Below are 23033 nucleotides of genomic sequence, written 5' to 3'. Positions count from 1 at the left end.
TCTACCTCACAGAAAGGTCGTGAAGATTAACATTTTCAACCTTCTGGCAGGAGTTGCAGCCTCGCCTCCCGAAGCCAGCACACCCTTCTTAGCAGGAATTCCATCACCTCCGGAACTCGGCTCCGGGGAAGGCTCCAGACCCTACCCTAACTGCAGCAGTGGTTCAGCAGCCCTGGACCAATAGAGAAAGCCCACAGGCTGGGCAAGTGGCCGCCCTCCACCTTCCCCCTGCTTTTTCTCACCCTCACGCTCACACCCCTGCTTCTGTTGCCCAGAGAGTCAGCTGCCAAGCCTTGCCTGAGACTCTCCCTGGGTTCATTTGATACATTGCCACCTTGTTTTTAAAGAAAAGCCAGTATCAGTGTGGGGTCCCTGGGGAGGAAGATCCTGTCACTGCCGACTGCCAGATGTGTTCCATCTCTCTTCCTGCCCTAGGGATCCCAGGTGATCCTCTGACAGACTTTCACAGCAGGCAACTGCCTCAGGTCCCCATGGAGGCAAGGACAGCAAAACTCCAAACTTCCTGGGGACCTGGAGCATGCCCTGAGCAGAGCTCTGCAATTCTGCTGAAAAGGCTGGTCATTGTCCCTGTTTTCTTAATGAGGAAATTCTCAGCAGCTAGATGCTCCTGACCTTACAGAGAGAAGGGAGTCCCATTTCTATTATGTCTGGGCACTGTGGAAGATCTTACTCATGGTAACACCCTCCCAACTGCAAGGAGGGTCTTACAATGACTGTTTCCCCACCCCCCCCCATTCCTCTTTTACAGAGGAGAAACCAGAGGTTCAATAACTTGCCCACAGTCAAACAGCTAGAGAAGAAGATAAGAATTCAAAGTCTGTTTAACTTAGGGATCCATTACAACATGCTGCTACTTAAAGACAGTGTAAATAACATGAATTTAAGCAGTATTTGAGAGGAAGGCAGGAGGTGGTGGGCTTGCCACTCTGCCATGTGCAGCTTGGAACCACTTTTCCCTTTCTGTTTTAGGAAACATAACCCCTAACTCAGTAAGTTTCTGGGGATTTTGCTGACTTTGCCCACCTATGAAACAGTGTACCTTGGGAGAGGTTTTGGACCAGAATGTACAAACAAACTGGTTTGCAGACCAAGCCTAACCTAGAGATGTTTTAGCATCTCTTTGGTGTTTTTGAAAACTTCAAATTAACATTTAAAAAAACACAGCAGACTCACATACAACGCCAGATTTCTGAATCATTTTGAGAAATCAGAATTGTAACAACCCTGGGCCTCTGTCCCCTTCTGGCCACTTGGGCTAGAGTCCAGCAGCTGCCCCTTGGACAGAGAAACAGAGAGGCACTTTCCAACTTGCCACCTCTCCATGGCTCCCTCCTACTCCTGAGATAGAATCTCCTGAGGAAAACTTTTCCCATTTGTAGTTTCATGCCTTTCCCTCTTTGCTTCTCTAGGTGTTCCTTTCCCAAAGAACTTCCTTCAGATCTGCAAGAAGATCTTGTGCCGCCTTTTCCGAGTCTTCGTACATGTCTACATCCACCACTTTGACCGGGTCATTGTGATGGGCGCAGAGGCCCACGTGAACACCTGCTACAAACACTTCTATTACTTCGTCACAGAGATGAACCTCATAGACCGCAAGGAGCTAGAGCCCTTGGTAAGCATCACCCAAGTCACCCCCAGGGGCCCATGGGAAGTGCTACCTAAGGGCTAGCTGTTAGCTGGAGGGTCACAGAATGAGACAGGGCTCAAAGGTCAGTAGACCCAAGAGAGGCCAAGATGTCCACTGTTGCCATCAAGTGTCTAAGATTGCTCACTGAGAGGTGGCATAATGTAGGGGGTATATAGTGGTTTGGGCTGGAGGCTTTAATTCCCAGCTTTGAAACCATTCACTTACTTATTTAATCTCCTAAAGGGGCATCTTTGATCTCTCAAGTTATCTCTTACATCATTCACCAAGGATAGTTCAGAAATATTTCTTCTGTCAATAAATGAATATGTTAGCACCTACTGTGTGTCAGCTGCTGGGCATACAAAGTCAAGTAAAATTTCCTTTGAGACAGAATGGAAGTAAGTCTTAAACAAGAATAGAGTGCCATAGGGACTTTGCCCTTCATAATGAATCTGCTGTGGTGAAATTATAGTGGGCATATCAGAAGCCAGAACACTGAAGATAAAGCACTAGGATTAATGTAGAGGTGAGTGAGGCTTACTTTCACTTTTTTTCTAGGCTACTTTTACCATTGGACTTGATAGGTGTTTTGGAATTCTAGGACCCTAAAAACCCCATCCCCTTTGTAATAGGTAGTACTTTAATGTGAACATTTTAATCATAGCTATTTCCAGTTGATTGAATGCTTTCTTATCCAGTAGCATACTTTGCTTTATATTAAAATCAACCCTGTTTTCTTAAAACAATGAAAGTGGTATTTTGCTAAGTATAGCTCACAGAGCAACATCTAAATGTATCTGAACGATGTCCGGAATGCTGGGGACTGGATGTCTGTTTTTGCTACCCTGAATCTCCTTATCAACATGTTTTAAAGTATTGGTTTTTTATGGTGTAGGTACATCTAGGTTAACAGGTCAGATGACTGCCATTGAAAAAAGTTTGTTATACTCACACAACCCAAAAATGAGGGTCAACCAGGAGACCAAGGAAACACAGAAAAAATGGGCAAGAGCCTTCCCTGGAGTTTCCATGGGAAGGAGTGGGCAAGGCAGGATAAACAGGTTTCGGGTTCACTGGTTTGAAAACTCTCAGCAGATTCTGGGGCACAGAAGCTGTCTGTACTTATCTGGTCCTGCCCTGGGGTTGTTGGTGTGAGAGCCTGATGGAGAGGTGGGCTCTGGATTGACTGGTTTGTGTTGGCTGGTGTGTGAACAATTTGGGTGTGAGCTGTTTACCATCTCTAGGAATTGGCTGGCTTTGGGAGGGCCAGTGCCTCCAGGATCAATAGGGCCCAGATGTAAATGAACCAAAAAAAAAAAAATTAAAGACATATTTAATATAGTACAGCACCTGTATTTGGCAAAGAAGATGCTGATGAATTATATGCCATCTTTAAAATATCTCAACTCACAATCTATGTGCTGTAGGAGTACATGGCAAAAAAGGTTTTTCTCTCAATGTCTTTCTTTGCATCACTAAACTATCCTGAAATACAGCAAGACTTTTGCATATAAGTAAGACATTTCATATCAGCCAGGTGCATACCTGTAAATCCATCCCAGCAGCTCAGAAAGAACTGAGGACGCAGGAATCATAAGTTCAAAGCAACCTCAGTACTTAGCAAGGCCCTCCCTAAGCAACTTAGAGAGGACCCTGTCTCAAAGTAAAAAAGGGTTGGAGATGTGACTACACTGGTTAAGCACACCTGGGTTCAATCTTTGATACAAAAAAAAAAGTTATATCATTGGCTATAGAAAAGATAACCTTCTTCATTTCCTTTCTCAACAGCTTTTCTAGAAATCTCTGGGCAGGGATAGGAACTGAGTTATCTCTGTACATAGTTGGACAACTCAAATGGAAAGAAGCCAAAATTCATTGATGGTTGAGTTTTTGCTAGTTTGTCCTTATAAAGGCTGTTGGGGTAAATAGCCACCACAAGAAGAAAAGGTTGTGCAAATAACTCAGAGAAGTTAAAAGACTGGAAACCATTGATAAAACTAATTTCAGAAAATGTCAAGGACAAAGGAAAGATTGGAGAGGGGCCACGTCAATGAAGAGGTGAGGGACATGGTTCTGCTTCTGAGGGTTTGAGTTCAGTTCCCTTTAGTGAACATCAATGGGTGGAAGAAAAACACCTTCCCCAAAAGCACACCAGAAGGAAGCATTCTCCTGAGTGCCTACATCTTCAGTGTTACTGAGCTAAAGGAACAGAAACATCAGATGGGTAGAGCAGAAAGTCAATTTCTCCTTTATGCACAGAAGCATAAAGACCATTGTAGGGTAGGATAAAGCTGAGTATGAATCAGCAAGTAGAGAAAGCCTTCTTTGCCATTGTAAACCAAAACTAAAAACAAAAACAAAACTGTTTTCTCTATAACTAAAGAAGAAGGACCCAAGGAATTCTATCACCTGGCAGTGCCAGGAGCTGACTTGAAGTCTTAAGAGTCATAGGCAGGCCCTGAACAGGTCCACTTTGGGATCTGAAAGAAAAAGTATGATTAGATTAACCAGGAATTATTAACAGAGGAAGTGGGCAAGAAAATATCAGTTTTTCCCCAGGAGCTTTTATTTCTATAAATTTTGTGAGAATAGTATTCTTCCCACATTTATGTTTTTATTAATTATAGCTATAGGGAAGTTAATTTTAGTATGTTTTTAATAATTTTCTGAAATTATGTATTTGCTTTTCACAAACCAAAACCTATAAAGCACAAGAATAGATGCTGAGAAAGTTTTTAAGGATGTATTATGATGCCAGACTCTGAATGCTTAGTACATCTGGTGTGTAGGTAGAGTGCTACACTTGTGGATCATTATTGCTAAAATTCCTGTAGTTGATGGTGCTGGAATACCTGACTTCTGAGTCTGCTGCTGCCATGAACACATTACCATCAGATGTAGCATAGCAGATCAATGCATTTTTATTTGATTTGCCTATTTCAAGTACTCTGTTTACACAAAGCAAGTTGCCCAAATATTCTACATGCATAAGAAAGACAGGCTCTCAAGAAGCTTATAAAGCAGGATAGAAAATAAAATATAATGAATCTCTCCCATCTTCAGCCCTGGGAGGATGAGGAAGAAATTAGTCTGTGCCTTCACATTCTGTCCATACATTCTTAGACTCTACTGCAGCCAGGGGCCAGGAGGGCAACCTTAGTGCAGACAGTTTTCTTTAGAAAGGCAGCATTCTCAGAGGTCCCATACCACCAGTGGGGCGGGGTGATCCTGGAGTCATGCCTTGGGATTCCAGCGTAGAACTCAGAGACCCACCACGTCCTTTCCTCTGTGCTTCCACTGTGCACAGCCACCCTCTGCTCCCAGAGTGCAACCAGCTGCTTTCATGTGACATTGAGTGAGTATCTGGCACGTGGTTCTTTTGAGGATCCAGCACATCAGAAGGGTAGGAGATTCAGTATCATACGATGCAGGAGACAAGACTCAGACTCTCTGGGTTCCAAGTCTGGATCCTTCCATTTACTAACTTGCAACCTTAAGTAAGACACTTAGCTTTCCAAAACCTCATGTTCTTCATTCAGAGAACAAGCATATAGACTTCTAAAAATGAAATGAGTTAGTCACTTGGTAAATGCTTAAGAAATGTTAGCTGTTAAATGACATAATGAATGTAAGAATCGTACTTAGCTGGTAGTATGAAGAATTACCCTAATTCTTCTCTAGCTTCATGGCCTTTCTCCATCTTAATGAACCCCTAGGTAGCCTTGTAAGTATAGTTAATTGTATTTAAATCAATCTTTCCCATGGGGCTGTCAGTTCTCTGAGGGCCAGGAATAAGCAGGACATAAACCCCCATGGTCCCTAGTTCATCATATATACCTAATGTTTTTGAATTAGGATGATTCGCCTCCATGCAAAGGAACCTTGGTACCACCTTTACCTCAGATCATGCCTGCAGACCTCCACTGAGCCATTTACTTTTTGGAAATAATACTTCATCTTATCTAATTTGTAATAGGGATTTAAAGCAAAATAAGGCATAAAAGAGTAAAGGGAAGCATTGGAAGTTTCAGACATGACAGACGAGAGATGGCCATAGCCCTCAATCATTCTCTGTCAAAGATTCCAGATAGATCACCCAGGAAAGTGAATGCTCTCACACTGCCTTTGTGTCCTGGTATGCTAAACAGGGTGACCAACCCTCCCAGTTCTAGTCCCATGTCATGGGAAAACCCTTGGTCCCAGGCAAACTGCGATGGTTGGTCACCCTATCAGGCCTCCTAGTGGGAATACAGTTTGGAATTCAGAAGCTGGGAAGAGGTCACCCTAGCCAGTCCAGTGAAGGCCAGCATGTCTGTCAGCCTCCAGGGCTCCCGTTGGGACATGCTGCTCCACCTCTGCAGCCAGCAGCCTGGGAACCCAAAACACTTGCCATTTCACTTGCTCTCTGACAGGGAGGGGGAGGCTGGCACACTGTCAGATGTGACTGATCATCTGTTTCTCATGTAAATGCATCAGCTGAAGCTGACCTGAACTCAAGCAAGTTCACAGTTGGAGGAAAGGAGCCCAAATGATTCTGGTAATTGAAAAATGAGCCAGGCCCTGATTGAATGAGCACACTGCTGTCGGCCCTGGGCTGCCTGGGAGTCAGCTGACAGACTCGCGCTTATCAAAGTCATCATTAACAAGCACAAATAGACAGCAGTATTTTGTTGGTCTTTGACTAAAAACAAAAGCAGACTCAATGAGGGCTGTTAGCAATGCAGTAGCTGTGAATGAAGACCTGGTTAGGGCAGGAGGTCAGAAGTCAGCAAGCTGGGAAGAACAGACAGGAAGGTACTAGTTCACCTTAATGCATTTGCTGACACTCGCATGACCTGGGTCCAGAGCCTTCCCATTCTTTCTCTCCGGCCCCATTTCCTTATTTCTAACCAGGAAAGTGATTATACCATCACCTACCTTGTAGAGGTACTGCTGTGAAACCAAGGGTAACTACAGGGCTATTCTGTTGCCTTCTGGCTGGGTACTTGGGCCACAGATCTGTGGTTTAGTCAGTGTTTCCCTGTAGGAGTCCACACACGACCTGCATCAGAATCTCCTGAGGATGGGATTTTTAACGGTGCAGACCTGAGCTTCATCCAGGAGACACAAACCATGTGGATCAGTGCCTAATACCAAGCACCCTCAGTCTACATCTCCAACTTTATTGTATATAGGAATCATCTGCCAAAATGCAAGTTCTGATTCCATAAAGTGTTCATTTTGCTCCCGGGTGACAGTGATGCTGCTGGTTGGCAGGCCACACTCCAAAGGGAAAGACTGAGATGAAAATTATCCTCAATTTGAGAAATATCATTTTGGCACATTATCTTTTCTCTAGGATTGGGAGTTAGTTCAGTGGGGCAGGAAAGTGAAACAAAGGAGAAACATCTGAGGATCAGTATTTACCAAGAGTGCTCCTCAAAAGCCCGTGAGGAAGAGGGAAAGTCAAGAGGAAGGAGGAGGGAAATGAAACTCCATTTGGGAGGGCCTCACAGGAGAAAAGAAGCCCAGTCCTGTTCTCCTCAGTCCGCCCACCTGGTGTGACACCCAGGGCTGTGTTCTCACCACATGCAAGTGTTTTCAAGAAATAAGGAACGACTCCCTTTCTTGACTTCCAGGTACTCCGTTAGCTCTTTACTTCTGCTATTTCTTCCCCCCACATTTGTCACCATTACTTCAGAGAGGTGTGGTGGGCAGTTTCTTAACATGCAAGCCACATTCTTCTCCATCCCTCATTCTGACATTTTGTCACGCTGGGGCCCATGCCCCACCCCACAAGGTGTAGGCACCTCTTGACTAATGATGGACATTCATACTAGGCTTTATCACTTTAAGATGGAAACCTTTTAAAGCAACTTGAGGACTAGACATTTGAGCACCAAAGACATGGAAAGCCTCATCTCATAAAGGCCCAGAAACGCCCCCATCTGGATCTAAGCAAAAGCAGACCCTGCGTTCCCTTAAGACACTGCCAGACTGTTCGTGCGCTTCCCTTGGAGAAGCTTGGGTGAGTGCAGTAGCCAAGATTGGCCTGCAGGGGCAAGATCGGGTCAGGACTGTGACAAGAAGCAGAGCCTCTCACATGAGCCAAGCAGCTCTCCACAATAGCTGGCAATGAAGAGCCATTGTGGGGCCTTTGAAAAGACCTTTTCTTTTGAAACATCATCTGTACAAAGGCCTGCAGACTGCTTTTTGTTAGGCAGGTTCCTTGACTCTCAGCCAAATGGCTGGAACATGGACATAGCCATTGTAGAAGAAAGATCTTCAGCCTGTGAGTCTGCAATTTGGCCTTTACAGTGGCATTTCCATTGTTATGTCACCACATTAGTTGTCTGACCCTGAGCCAGGCTTATAATGTCTCTGTGCCTCTGTTTTCCCATCTGTAAAAGAGATCATCTCTAGAGACCCCATGTTGACTGACTGAGATTACAAACTTTGACATATGTCACAAGGCTTGTTATCCTCTATCCAAGGTAACCTCTCTCTGCTTACAGAGGCCTTTGCAGATTAAAGCCCACCATGGTACAGTCAGTAGCTGGAATTCTACATCCACAGGATTTTGTCCATTTGTATGTTGTCTGTTTGTGTGTCTGGAGTGGCACCAGCTGGTGATTGGTTGCTTAGGGCAACCCAGAAGCCCAGAGGTGAGAGGGCAGCCTGCCAGAGATCATTTTAGAAGCTTTGGCAGACAAATTCAAATGTGTCAATTTGAAAAATAGCACAGAAATGTGTGATTACTTTTGGTGAGCTGCATTGTGCAAACTCAGCCACAGGTCTTTGCCAGTTCTATTTATTCATCCCTGTTGATGTCCAGGGAGTTTTTACTTCTGTTTTGTAGTATGGTAGGTGATCGGTTTGGGGCTTTATTTTTCTGTTCTTTATTGTTTGCTTGTTTTGTTGTTGTTGTTTGTTTTTAATCAGGTCAGGGGTGAGATATGGTCAAATTTATTTCAGGTCCTAAAATATAATCAATTAAAGTTGAAAGTGGAACCTATAGGAAGTTGTTGGCACTTAATGTTAGGTAATAACAGCAGGTTCCAATGCTATATTGGAGACTGACTAATCATATGTCCATAGAGGAAAAGAGAAATATAGCAAAAAATGTCAGTTACCATCTCTCCTGATGGTAATGCTTCTTTTTGATAACTTTTTGGGCTTTCCAGGTTTTCCACACATACATGTATCACTTATGTAATCAGTAACCCTTATGCATGTAAAAGGCTTTTCCGACAAAGACTGGCTCTCACAGGACAAGCAGCCTGTGTGTCCAGGACCAAGGACTGTGTTGGCTCACTCCAATCTCTGGCCATTAAAACTAAATGAAAACAAAAGGCTCAGATTCCTTAATTTGACCTGAAGAGACTTTTTTATATTGCTTTTTCTAACTTTAAGTTTTGAAAGAGAACAAAAGGGATTTGTTGAAAAGAGATTAATCCCTAACAAGTAATGGCCTTTACACAATTTGTTAAATTTAAGCATAAGTGCATGCAAAATAACTATAAATACTTTTTAGCTGAAACTATTGTTAATTACTTTTAATTCCAATCCATCCTTATTGATATACTAGCAAAACTCAAGCCAGAAGATGAGAAGGAAGAAACCTCTGTCCTGATCTCAACCAGATTCCCATTTTATCATTTCTCTTTTCTACTAGGGCTCATACCCCTTACTGCTTCACACCATCCAACATCTCTGATTGATCCTTCCTTTGGGGGTTGATACTCTAATCACAACAAATTCTCAGTGTTTAGCCATTTGGTTTAAATTTTAAAATGCAGGCTTAACAATCAATATATTTCCATGACACTTTTTTGTTCTGTTTTGATTTGCTATTGCATCTAGTTCTGAGGTGCTAGATTATCGCCATGTTCTGTGGATGCCCTTTATGGCAGCCTGAGAATGTCTAGAATTGCGTGCACACTTCAGCCCTCTCCCTGACCTTATCTGGGAGAAATGTTTTATGGGCTGCCTCTGATTTGGCCAGGAGCAGAGTGCCTTTTACAACATTCAGTAAACATTTATTACTTGCTGCTGGCCATGTGCTGAAAATCAAGGGTCCCTATCTTCTAGGAATTAACTGAAAGTTTTTCTTCTACCCCCATCATTACTCATTGTTATCCAAAGTATATTCCCCAGAACCTACTAGATCTAAGGTATATCAAAAGATATTATGTGAAAAGGGGGTTCCATGGTCAAGTAACTATGGGAACACTGAGTTAATGCAGCACTTCAGGTCTCTTCAATATGCTAATGTGCATTCTAACTCTCTAAGATAGACATAGAATCTTTTCTACAGAACATTTTGTAAGTCTGAAGCTCTGAAATACCCTGTGGGAAATACTGACTATATAGTCTTAAATGATCTGGATACCTTCTGTACTCTAAGCCCCTCTTAGGGCTACTGAATGTCTATAAAAGAGCATGTGTCGAAAACCTACTGTATGTTAGACACTGTTCTGAGCACGGAGTAACAGTCAAGTAAGACATAGCTCCATTCTGCAAGAAGCTCACATTTTCAAAGAATGGTATTCTTTGGCCAATGCTTAGAACTGCACCACCTAATACAGTAGCCACTAGCCATTTGTGGCCATTTAAATTAAAATTAATGAAAATAAAATATAGTTTTCTTAATCTTGCTATCCACATTTCAGATGCTCAAAAGCCACATGTGACTACGGCTGTTGCATTGCATGTCACAGCTACTGAATGCCTTCATCATTGTGGAACATTATGTCCAACACTTCTGAATCAAATGTTCTGTCCTTAAGAGGTCCTTCCCACAATACACAGTGAATACTCACCCACCACTGGTGGCTGCCCACGTATTCTAAATTGTCCCCATGCAACCTGAATGAGGCATTTCCATTTGGTTCTTTAAGCCCCTGGTATGTTCTGCTTCTCTCTCCTTCTAAGCCACTTCTCTCCCACCTTCTAGGTACAGAATAGATAAAACTCAAAGCCATCAGCTCAACCTTTCTCCAAAGGACTTACATCAAACCTTCCATGCCAGGAAAGTGCTTATAATATGAGAAGTGCTGTTGGTCTCTGGGATATCAACCCTTCATTGCACTTTTTTTTCCCTCTCTGTGTTCTGCAGTGTTGGAAATTGCTACAAAATGTCAATCGCAATAGGGATTAATTCATCTTCCTGAGCATTTATATGAAAATATGAATAGTCAGTATGGCTTGATGCCCAAATGTAAGCCTGCCAAATTTTGGCTGCTATGTGTGGTCTAGACTAGTTCAAATTTCCTGGCCAGATAAGACCAGATTCCTTGGCTCCCAAAACCATCAAATGAGTATTAACTTTTGGCTTGAAGGAAGGAAGGTTTTACTTATTGAAATATAACACTGTTTCTTCTCTCATCACCCATCTGTCCCACCATGATAAAGACATGAGTATAAGATTACAGACAAGCCCCGATCTAGGGTCTCACATGGCCACTTGTATGGTCTTAGGACCTCTTCTCATGAAGTAACCTTATGTATAAAGGTCAGATATACAAGCCATTAGCGAACGTTGTTAAAGCCATATATACTAGTGGGACAGAGTACTAATCAATACTAGCTCCACAATATTAGTGCTAATAGATTCCAATTACACTGTGAATCTAATTGGAAAAACAAATAAAAAACAAATGCAGGTTGATCTGGATGAAAAGAGAGAGAAGTCTATCCCAAAGGGAACTTCCCAGCATTCCGTGAATGATGGGCCACGTGCTGTCACCTCCAGGTCATTCTATATACAAATCACTCCACCTCCATGACCTCCTAAGTCCTGCTAATTCTGCAGGACTTGGCTTTCCTGCCCCTTCCTTGGGGCTAACTACTCTTGACTCTACAAGTTAGTTCCCTGCTCACTCCCAGGATGCCCTGATCCCAGAGACAGCAACCAAGATGGAAGCCATCATCTTTTATGGATTAGTGTCAGAAATGATAAAGCAGACTTGCAACCCTTTTTTATTCATTCAGAAGCAAGTTATGAAATCACCTCTCACTTAAATTCCATCTCTTAAAGAGAGATGTCAAAGAATTTTTGAACAACTTTTAAAACTCCCACAGATGTAAAAATCTTTAAACTGGTGAAGTTTGCCTTTGGCCCTTGCATTTCCCTTTCTTCTCCTATTTCTTACATCCTATAGCTTAGATCTGCCACCTCTTCGGAGCACTCCTTGCTACAGAAATCCCCTGCCTCAGTGAAAACTCCCATTACCTCATTGTGATCTCCGCCTCCTCCACTTCCTGGGAAGAAGCCAATCCAGCCAATTGTCTCTGCTTTCTCTCTTCCCTTTCAATTCACAGTAACCTGCCTTCCACTCCAGAAACCTGCTCTTTCCACTGAAATAGGATCCTGTGGCTCTTGTGCACTTATCCCTGGTACACAAAAGAAACAACTAAAGTATGATTCACTGATAATTTATGCTTATGGATAGGTCTGAAAAACATTGTTCTGAGTAAAAGAAACCAGATGCAAAAGATCCACAAAGTTTGATTCCGTTCATGTCAATTTCTAGAACAGTCTAATCCAGTGTGTCAGAAAGCAGATCAGTGGTTGGAGGGCGGTGGTGGGGTGGGCAGCGACCCAGCCAGTTCAAGGGGTTTGACTGCAAAGGGGCAAGGGAGAATTTTCAGGAGTGATAGAAACATTGCATCTTGATTGTATTGTTAGTTACTTGGGACCTGACATCTGTCAAAACTCATCAAACTGTACATTTAAATAAAAGCATATTACTGAATACAAAGTATACCTCAATAAATTTTATTTTAAAAAGCATTCTTAGTAAATGCGCCCAACATATATTTAAAACAACTTCAGTATTCAGAAGAAAAATGTTTTGACAGATCTTTTCTGAAAGCTTTTGACTGCCTTGCTGCCTGGGCAATTAGCAAGACACACTAAAAAGTAGCAATTCATCTCTAAGGGTCAATTAGAATATCTGCATTTCAGTTGGTTATAACAACAAAAATGATTCATGTCACAGAGAAAGACATGAGGAAACCACTGGCAGGAAGCTTTCCATGTAGCTCTTTGTCAGTCTCTTACTATATAAAGTAAAAGTAGCAGACCTAAACATCAGGCTCCAAAGCAGCTGGATAGAAAGGCTTGTGTGGGGTTCTTCAGAGGGTGCACAGAGGGGTCAGCCGACACCAGTCATCTTTCTCAGTCTTCTGATTGGCCCCAGTGGATCCATGACTGAGAAATGCATTTCTCTCCCACGTCTGTGTCTTAAGTCCCCATCCACCATAGCTATTCCAGGTGTGCAAACAGGTGTTTGCAAGTCAGGTTCTCTTTCTCTTGCTTCACATCACCCGAGGCAATTTCAGTTATACCAATTCTCTGGCTCTACCCCAACCCTAAATCAGAATCTCCAAGGGTAGGGCCCAGATAAAGTAAATCTCTCCAGAGAGTTCTTGTGGGCACTTGTAAGCCCCAGTGAGATAAAGTGTAGGGCTTTTCAAACTTTTTCCTGCACAAGAGCACCTGGGGAGCTTGTAGGGATCTGGATGCATGGGCTGTGCTTACTACATATTATGCTTCAGTAGGCCTTGGAATGTGGTTTATGGGTCTGCATTTTTAACAGGCCCCCAGGTAATTCTGATGCCAGTAATCCAGGCATCACATTTTGAAACTAATACCAAATTTGCTGTTCCCAAATTTCTGGGAAGGATTGGAGGTCAACAAGATTCCTGAACCAGAGGATGACCTCTCTACTTTGATTTTTTTAAGATGCATCTAGCTCTCTCCTTTTATTTCTATTCTCAAACTTACTTTCCCACCCCAATCCTTCCCCCAGAGTCAATCCTACACCCAAGCACCCTGTCTAGACCAGAATGATGTGTCTGTCAACCCCTACTGGCACCAGTCATCACCATACCTTAGACCCCAGACCTCACTAAATGTTTCATATTAGCTATTTTTAGCCCTTGATATAAAAACAGGGATGAGTTTTGAGTAAAACTATGAGCCAGGTACTACAGGAAATATATTTATGTATTACCCATTTAATCTGCGCATGATTCTATGAGATAAATACTATTTTATCTCCAATTTAGAGAGAAGGAAATCAGATAAGGAGGTGAAGTCATTTGTCCAATGTCACATAGCTTTATGGAACCAGGAGTTGAACAAATTCATTTCGACTCCAAGTTCATTTAGACTCCAAACCCCAAAAGTGGCCTGTCTTAGTGTGTTCAGGCTGCTGTAACAAAATATCTTTGGGAAATTTATGAACAAAAGAAGTTTTTTGTTCACTGCTCTGGAGACTCAGAAGTCTGAGATCCCTGCCCCAGCAGATTCTGTGTCTGTGAGGGCTTGTGTTTTTGTCAGCTTTTTAGCTGATATGACTAAAATACCCAACCAGCACAACTGTAGAGGATTTTGTCTGACACATGAGCTTTTGGGGGACACCTCGCATCCAAACCATAACACTGCTATCTGCTTCTAAAATGGCTCATGCTAGCTGTATCCTCACATGGTAGGAGATCAGGAGTACTTCCTGGAACTTTTGCAAGAGCAGAGCTGTTGTAACTTAAATCATTTCTCCCAAAGTGACCTCTTAATACTATGACATTGGGTATTAAGTTCCCACATTTGAATTTTAAGGGATGCCAACAATAAGAACATGATCTACACACAATTCTATGAGATAAATCTATACACAATTCTATAAGACAAGCACCACTTTAAATACATTACTCTGCTGATGAAATACATTTGAGGTGTATTTTCCCTCAGGGATATATTTACCCAAATGAATTTTGATGTCCCAAGCAGCTAGATGATTTCCAAGGGCCTCCAGGTCCACCAAGACCCTATCCTGCTCTCAACAGTGTTTGGCTCTGAGACTGTGGACAAGTCACTTCAGCTGAGCCAATGCAGATAATGAGATAACAGTGTGTAAAGAGCTGGCACAAGCGCTGAGGCAGCTGGAAAAACATGATGACCCCTGCCCTCAGCACATTTAATGGCTATAAATAAAAAGACCCAAACCCTTGGCCTCCTCTGGAGGTGAGGAATATGACTTAACAAGTCAAACCCTGGGAGAGCATCTACCGTGTGCATCTCCAGCTAATGGTTTCAGTGTGGACCTAGAGGTTTAGTGTTTCCAAATGAAAGGCAATTAGAACTCTAACATTTTAGATGGAGAATTTTAAATGGTGACAATTAATTAGAGCAAATATTTTATTTTTAAACCTCAGGCCTAATGAGTTCCTTCTAGGAGTGCAGATTTGCTCAGGAGCCATCCATTTGCACTCAGATGGAGCATGTGGTGGGCAAGAGAGGTTCTGGCCCATTACAACCTGGCTACACACGTACAGTGTCTACACTTACAGTGCTGTTTTTAGAGTTTTCTCCGATCTTGAAAACCCAGAATTTGCAAGCAGATAAAATGAAGTGTCTGTATATTGGGGATGGGGGGGGGGAGGGGACAACTGGGTTGGAACTGGTTGGGCTTGGATGAAGCAGACAAGAAAAGTCATTTGATGGAGTTGGTGTCAACTTCACAGCATGCTGCTTCGGACTGGAGCACCACTGCTGGTCTGCAGTGACTGTATTGCCGAAGGCACCAAGGGACACAGAGCATGGCTGTTCCTTTGTCATCAGCTTCACTTGACAAGACAAGTGTCACTGCCAGCTGGCATTCAGAGTGTTGACCCCGTCGCTGCCAGGCCCGGGCCATGGGCAGCTGTTGCTATTGTGTGCCCTCCACACACAATAGCCCACTTCATAGCCCACCACACACCACCTCACTCTGAGGAGCTGGTGGAAAGCACCAGGACGCTCACAGTCCATGCCGAGGGTTTGAACGTATCGATCTCTGGAAGACTTGGCAAATAGACAGGAACAGGGTATTTTTGGCCACATGCACATTCTGCTTTGGTTTTACAGCCCAGTGATTAAAGATGAAGCTTCTCATTAAGGTCGGCATTCCTGCCCGTGGCTAAACTCCACTTGCAGCTTAAGGTTTCTAAAATGTTTGTTCTTTCTTTGAAACTCACTCTCTGTCTTCATCTGTGCACCACAGGGGACTCTCAGGAGGTGCTCAGGGGTCGTGCTGGTCACCTGTGGTGTCACTGGCATCTCTGATGGTGCAGTTCTAAGCAGTTCTCATACATAGTTATTCTACTTTGGTTTCTGTTGCTGGTGAAAGGATACGTGGCATTTTGCACTAATAGAGATTATTCTAAATGGAAGAGTTCCTGTAAACATTTTTAATTCCAAGACAGGCAGCAGGAACAGAGGGTATTTGATTAGATGGGCATGGATGTTTTCTGGTACACACATGTGCATGCAGAAGCACATACTCTCACAAGCACACATGTGAACACACAATAGTGCTCATTTTTTCCAATAAAGCTTCAAATCTTTCAAAACCCCTTCTCTGAGGACTTTTTAAAAATTTTTTGCTAATGGAATTGTATATAAAAATCTTCCCTTTTGAAGATTGGATTTTTTCCAAAATTGATAATTATGGAGCTTTAAAAATGTTTTTAATTGTGATAAAATATACATAAGATAAAATTTATCATTTTAACTGTGTTACATACACAGTTCAGTAGCATTAATTTTGCTAACGTTGTTGTGCAACCATCACTGCCATCCAGCTCCAGATCTTTCCTTCTTGACGCCTGTAGTTTTTACTTTTATTGTTGCTGTTTCCCACATATGAGCAGGTCTTAGGATATATGATTGAGGCCAGAACAAAAATTTTGCAAAGAAAAAAAAGGCATCTTTTATTTCTCTTGGGCTGAGGTAGTGCTGCTACCAACTTTTATTGCTTTAGGCAATTTCCCTTTTCTATTGAGAGTAAAACACAAAATAACCACCACAGTAGGATACAATGTTCTCTAATTGCTGAAAAGTCTAAAATTCCAGTCTCATAATAAGATATCAGAAGAACAAATGAAGAAGGAACTCCAAGTAAAAATCACTTTAACCCCGTAAACACATTTCTTAAATGTAAAATTCATATTGTTTTCATGGCTCATGTTCATGAGTCTGAGAATAAAGAAATAAAAGGACTTGCCTTCTCCTCCCTCTGAAGCCTCAGGCATCTACCTGTCAGGGACTGCATGCATGCTGAGTTCTCTCCTTTCTTGCTTCAGGTGTGTTCCTACTGGTGTGGCATGACTGGTCTCCCAAGACAGGAGAAACAGTGGGCTTTTTATTTACAGATCAATTTTGGAAAGGCAAATTGGGCATCCATTTGTAATGACATGGACTATATAGAGTCACCCTAGTTGTGGTGTTGACCTGGTGCAGGGCGGGGTCAGCAAACTTTTTCTCAAAGTTTTGGCATGTGAGCCCTATGGTCTCTGTCACCATTGCTCAGCTCTGCTGTTGAGGTATGGCAGCAGTCTCAGATAATACAGAGCCACTGGGTGTGGCTATGTTCCCATAAGTTATGATTTATGGACACCGAATTTGAATTTCATATAATATTCACATGTCATAAAATAGTCTTCTTTTGATTTTTTCCAACTGTTTGAAAAAGCAAACACCATTCCTACTTTATAGACCATATAAAAACAGGTATAGCCTGGATTTGGTTCATGATCTATACTTTTCTGGTTCCTGATATAAATTAGGGAAAACAGGATTCCAAGGCCTGTTGACAAGATCTAAATGGTAATCCTGGTTCAAATTCTTGCTCTGCCAAGTATTAACCTTGTAACCTTGGGCAAGCCACTAACCCAAATTTTAGCTCCTCCATAGGGGGAATACATTGGCCAACTCACCCAGAGGTCAGTCAGTGATAAATAGGACACGAAATGGTAAACAGCCCCTAACGTTCTGAGGAGGCTTGATTTTTCTCTCTGAAAGTTGGAGAACCTTTCAATTGGTGGTACTCAAATAACTTACAACAGTTCAACTTATAATGGTTCAATTTATGATGGTTCCACTTACTTTTTATTTTTTAGTTTTTTCTTTATGATAATGCAAAGGCAATACACATTCGGTTGAAGGCACACTTTTAGATTTTGAGTTTTGACCTTTTCCTGGATTAGCCATATGCCAAGAAGTTCTCTCAAGATGCCAGCCTGCAGCAGTGGACCTCAGTTCCCAATCAACCAGGGTCCCGCACAGCTCAGCTGGGATGTTCAGTAGGTTAGGGTATTAGATGCATTTCAACTTACACTGCTTTCAACTTATGATGGGTTTATTGGGAGAAGTATCTATGGATCTTATTTTATTAAAACAAAAGTTTTAGTTTATTCCATGTCTATTCACTTCAACAGAGTAATACTTTGTTTCTACCAAAGTAATGAGCCTTCTAAGAAATGACAAACTTCCTAAATTACAGGCTCACTGAGGATGAAAATTCCCTGTATGTTTTCATCAGACACACAATAGAGGTCTTATGAAGTGATTGCAACTCTGCCCCATGGTGAATTCATCAGGCTGGAAGCTTCTATGGAATTCTTTGTTTTCCCAGGGGAGGTAAATTCTTCCTTCAGGGACCCATGCCCTGAAAATTCAGAAAACCACCAAAACAACAAATCATGTTTCTTCAGGACTTCTTAAATGTCATTAAAGCTAGGCCCATTCAGCTCATCTGATAACTCAGGGAAAGCTTGGTCCTGTAGCTCACCTCCAGAGGAGCTCTCTGCCTCACAGCCAGGGCCCATCCCTGATAGAAGTCAAGGTCAGAAAGGGGAAGATTCCTTACCCTGCTGTCCCACGCGCAGCCTTCAAAGAGCCAGGCAGCCCCACAGGTGGCACCGGGCCATGTTTAAATCTCATGTTTAAATCTTCCATCCCTCACAGGGGCGGTGCTCATCCCAAAACAAGGGGCATAGGGAGCAGCTGCCAGCCACCCATCCAGCTGTGCTGATGAATCCTGGGTTCAGAGGGAGGAACGAGACCCCTTACAGCCATGCAGACCTCCAGGGGGGTTAGCGGGGCCAGCAGGGTGGGAGTGGGAGAAAGCAGCAGTGAAAGTCAGAAAGGGCAGCCATGTGCCATGCTGGGTCACAGGTTGCATCACTTGGAGCAGAAATCATGTACCACTGCACTGTCCTGGTCAAGAGATAACAGGGCACCAGTGTGGCGAGGCATGGTAGGTCAATCTGCAGAGCAAGCCAGGGTGCTAAAAAGCATGAGTGCACAATGTGTGCCCCAAGGGCCCTGGGGAGGGGATTTTGAGAATCGGTTGCATTGTGAGGCAGCCCCGTGTGTCTGTAACCCGTCTCCCGTGGTTCAATGAGAGGACTTCAGAAATATGCAGCCCTGCCTATGAACTAGCGCAAATCCAGAGGCTGGATGTGTTTACCTCTAGGGACTTATTTCTAATGTTTGTAGGGTTTGGAAAAAGAACAGTTTGATTCTTATACTGGTATGGATAAATATTCTCTGTGGGTGGTAAGCATGTGTGTTTGTTTATCCATTCACATGTGTACATGTACTCGGGAGCCTGCATATTTGTTGGCACATTAACGCGTACACACACACACACACACACACACACACACACACACACACACACACATTGTGGAAACACCCTCAGTGTCATTAACGTGAGCTTCTGTTTAGGAACAGAATTAATCAAATAAATATTGTTCTTTCCAATTTAGGGAGGTCTGGCCTGGAGTGTTTCTATTTTTATTTCATTTGGCTTATTTGCCACCCACATTCCTAACAGACAGTAGAAAGAACATTTTCACGACCTATGTGCTAGTTGGAGCTCATGTAGATTCAGAGTTTGTAGAACTTTAGTTTTGTTTTTTTTTTTAATCTGGCTGCCCTGCCTTCCTTACTCATGTTTAGACTTTGGGGTGCTAGAAAGGAAAGACAGCAACCCTGCCTGTGGGCCTCCCCCAGTCATGTCCCCGTTCCTGCTTGCACCTCCCTGTTTCTGTGGCCACTGTGGGTGTGGTGCGGCTGCGGCTCAGCCACCCAGCTGAAAGCAGGTGAGGAAATGAATGAAGGTGTTCAGCAGAATGCCTTGGGATACAGCAGGCCAGTCAGAGGACAGATCGGCAATTTCCAGTCCTGGTGACCCTAATGACTATGACCTTGGCCAAGGCACGCATCCTCAGATCTCCCTCGCTAGAGTGAGGACAAGACCACTCGCCACACAGGACTGCTGTAAGGACTCGCTGGGGTAATGAACGTGCGACACCAAGCACAGTGCCCGGCACACAGGAGAAGCTCAGGGAAGCAGATCTCCAGGAGGAGCGCAAGACACTTGTTTACCAGTTGAGGTTCTGTTATCATGGCCCTGTCTTGCTCACTCTCCTGTGGCCTGCTACTACTTTATTCAGTCATCTATCTACCCACATATCCAACTGTTTAAATGGACACACACACACACACACACACACACACACGTAGCATAAAGCCTCGTTCCAACAAAAACCTAGGGTCACTACTGCCAGTCTTCTACTGTAATTCTTTCTCAGTTCCTGTCAAACAGGCAACTGCATGACAAAAATACTTTTGTAAATAACGTTTAGGCCTCGTGCCTGACCTTTGCCCAAGGAATGTGCTCTTTATTCTCTGGTCAGTTTGGCCTCCTCTGAACAGAAGCTTCCAGCTGGGAAGCCCTGCCCTCTTGACCACTGCAGAGGAGCTAGATGCTCCTTGCCTCAGAGGCCCCCAGGGCCACAGTGAAAAGCTGCAAGTCCAGGACAAGGGCGGAACGTGAAGATTCTCCCTGGAGGCTCACAGAGCTCCCCACCTGCAGCATTCCCCCCACAGGATCCTGGAAAGCAGCTTGGAAGGTTCCAAGAGGCCACTCTGAGTAGCCCAGGTTGCATCCTCACACTGCCCAGATGGAACTGAGGGCTCCTTAGAAGGTCCTGCCCAGGAGGCCCCACCTGCCCATCCACAAGAGCTGGGGTGGGAAGATCCCCGCTCTGGAATTGTCACGGTATCTGGGAAAAGGCCAACGTTACCACCTCTGGTACATGAAGCCATTTAGATTTTAGAAAGTGAGAGGAGAAAACCTCACCACAGAAAGTGAAAGTCAGCCCAATTTGGACAGCTGTGACCCTGTGACAAAGCTTCCCTGGCCCCGAGGCCATGAGAGCGCTGCTCAAACCAACTCTACCTTCAACAGTTCCCGCTTCCCCACGGGGAACTGGCCAAAGAGTTGTATGGGATGTTGTATATTTTACTTGTTTGTTTTTCTTTTTTCCTTCTTTTTTGTTTTTCTAGGGATTTCCCTGCAGCAAACAGCCTGACATCTGTCCTGGATCTCCCTTGCCATGCACTGTGTCCCTGTCTGAGGGAGGGCTGGTTGTCAGACCATGTTCCTAGTAACCAGCTACTGGGCTTTTCTTTCTCTTTCCTCACACTGGTGTCTGTGCCCTTCCTTGGAATTGCTAGTTGGCTTCATAGACATGAAAGTACGAGCTAGAGTGTTCTGGCCACTCCATGCAGAGAGGTACAGGAACATTTTCAGAAGCCAGATGGGTGCTGGGCTGCCAGTGGGAGGGAAGCAGACCCTGAAGTCATGAAGTTCACATGAAGTTGCTGGTACTTTATCTGGGAAGAGATGGAGAGGTAAGGACCAGTTTAAGCCTCTTTGTATCTTCGGCCTCACCTTCCTAGGCAGCGCTGTTGAAGATACCAACAGGCTTTAGAGACTAGTCTTCTCCACTTGGGCCACAGGCTGGCATCATTACATGGCGGCGCATTATCATGGGAACTTCTGAGTCCTTCAGCTAGAGGAAGAGAAAACAGTTGATTTGTATTTTTATGATCCAGCGCCTTAGGTACTTCTGACTTTACAGCCCCTGAGACCATGCTGGCCCTCTGCTGGGGTACCCTTGCCATCAGCGATGGCTGACGGAACCTCCCTGATCCTTGCCGCTGTCTGCTGACAGGAATTATCCCACCGCATCCCTCGCTGACTCCAGTCCACAATTCTTAGTTCTCCTCCTCATCATTCCTCCAAGGGCACTGCCCGGTCCAAAGGGACTTGCTTTTGCTACAAGGGATGAAATCTGGAGACATGGAAAGAGCAAAATACCCGTGTAACTTTGAGTCTAGAAACCTGGCCTGAGGGAGACGGATGTTGGCAGGAGCAAGGGCCCTGCAGGCAGGGAGAACGGGGTGAAACCCTGGCATGGATCTCACCCGCACAGCTCTTTGGAATGAAGGAGGGAAGGGGGGGCATGAGGAAACTGGGATCTTTTTGAGGTGACCAACATTTTCAGTCCACACACTTTTGGGAGAGGGGAAAAAAAGTTTAGAATGAAAGAAACAAAGGATATAATACGGACACAATCAGAGAGTTTTAAGTCTGTAAGAAATGGAATGTGAGGTGAAAGTCACCACCTCACACCATCTTTCTGACCTGGCCTCTGCTTCAGAGGGCTGGACCTTCCCAGTTATAGAGTTGTGGTGTCACCAACACCCCACCCCAGCAGAAATGTCCAGCCTTCACTTCTGGTCAAGCCCTTTCCAGATTCACCTCTCCCGGAGTGGAGCCTGGGCCTGAGGAGAGTAGAGGAGAAGAGAGGGAGCCAAACTCTAGCATGGTGGCCGGGACGGGTCCCCAGAGGCTGTACTGCTGCCTGGTGGGCGAGAGAAGCAACACCCTCCACTGCTTGTCCTCGGGGACTCCTTCCGTTGTTTTTCAGCAGCCAGCCTTTCGCATGGCCTTCACAATGTGTTGATGAAACCCTTTTTAGGAAGTGCTCAGGGCAATGAGGCTGTCCTGCTTTCTGTGTCATTTTACTCTGAAATAGAAATTCACATGCAGAGAGAATGTGCGTCCTGTGCGTCCTATTAGCTGAGAGGCAATTTGCTTCTCTATTAGACCCAAGTCTAGCACTCTGTTGTATACTTCTCACTACCTCTTTTAAGCTATGAAATTTTTAATGACTGCTAATGAGGGGAGGGGCTCAATTACATAAAGGTCACAAAGCTTCTCTACCTGTGCTGACCCTTTGACACTCACTTTCCTTTTGTCTCCTTGACTTCTTCCTTCCTCACCTGCTTCTTTATTGGACTATTCATTTTCTCCTTGTTTCTCACAATTAGTAGAAACTTGGTGAGTAAAGAAGACATGGGTCGCAAGATGCTGTTGTTGCTGCACTTCTATTCCTGATGTATCTATCTATCTATACATATAAACACACACACACACACATATACACACACACATATACACAAATACACACACACATACATATATATACACACACACACATATATATGATATATATATATGTATATATGTATATATATATATTTTTTTTTTTGCTTGTTTTGGAGTCAACCAAACCTGGGTTCACATCCTTATTCTTGTACTTACTAGCTAGGTGAACTTGGGAAAGTTACTCAATACTCCAATTCTCTGAGCCTCTGACTCCTCATCTGTAAATTGGGAAATCTGTAAGTGAGCTTCACGGTAGGATGAGAAAGAAGTGC

At 43.8% G+C, this 23033-nt stretch overlaps 1 protein-coding gene across 2 annotated transcripts in view; it reads left to right on the top strand.

The window, feature by feature from the left end:
- MOB3B (MOB kinase activator 3B) overlaps positions 1–23033 on the top strand; it is a 187057-nt gene that overhangs the window by 149346 nt on the left and 14678 nt on the right. For both annotated transcript variants that reach the window (XM_079112367.1, XM_079112368.1), the window contains one exon: positions 1431–1633. In XM_079112367.1, coding sequence (XP_078968493.1) covers positions 1431–1633 — 203 coding nt within the window. The remainder of the gene's footprint in view (positions 1–1430; positions 1634–23033) is intronic.

This window comes from Sciurus vulgaris (assembly GCF_902686455.1).
Source record: "Sciurus vulgaris genome assembly, chromosome: 15".
Taxonomy (NCBI): domain Eukaryota; kingdom Metazoa; phylum Chordata; class Mammalia; order Rodentia; family Sciuridae; genus Sciurus; species Sciurus vulgaris.
This window is presented reverse-complemented; position numbering and strand designations above follow the sequence as displayed.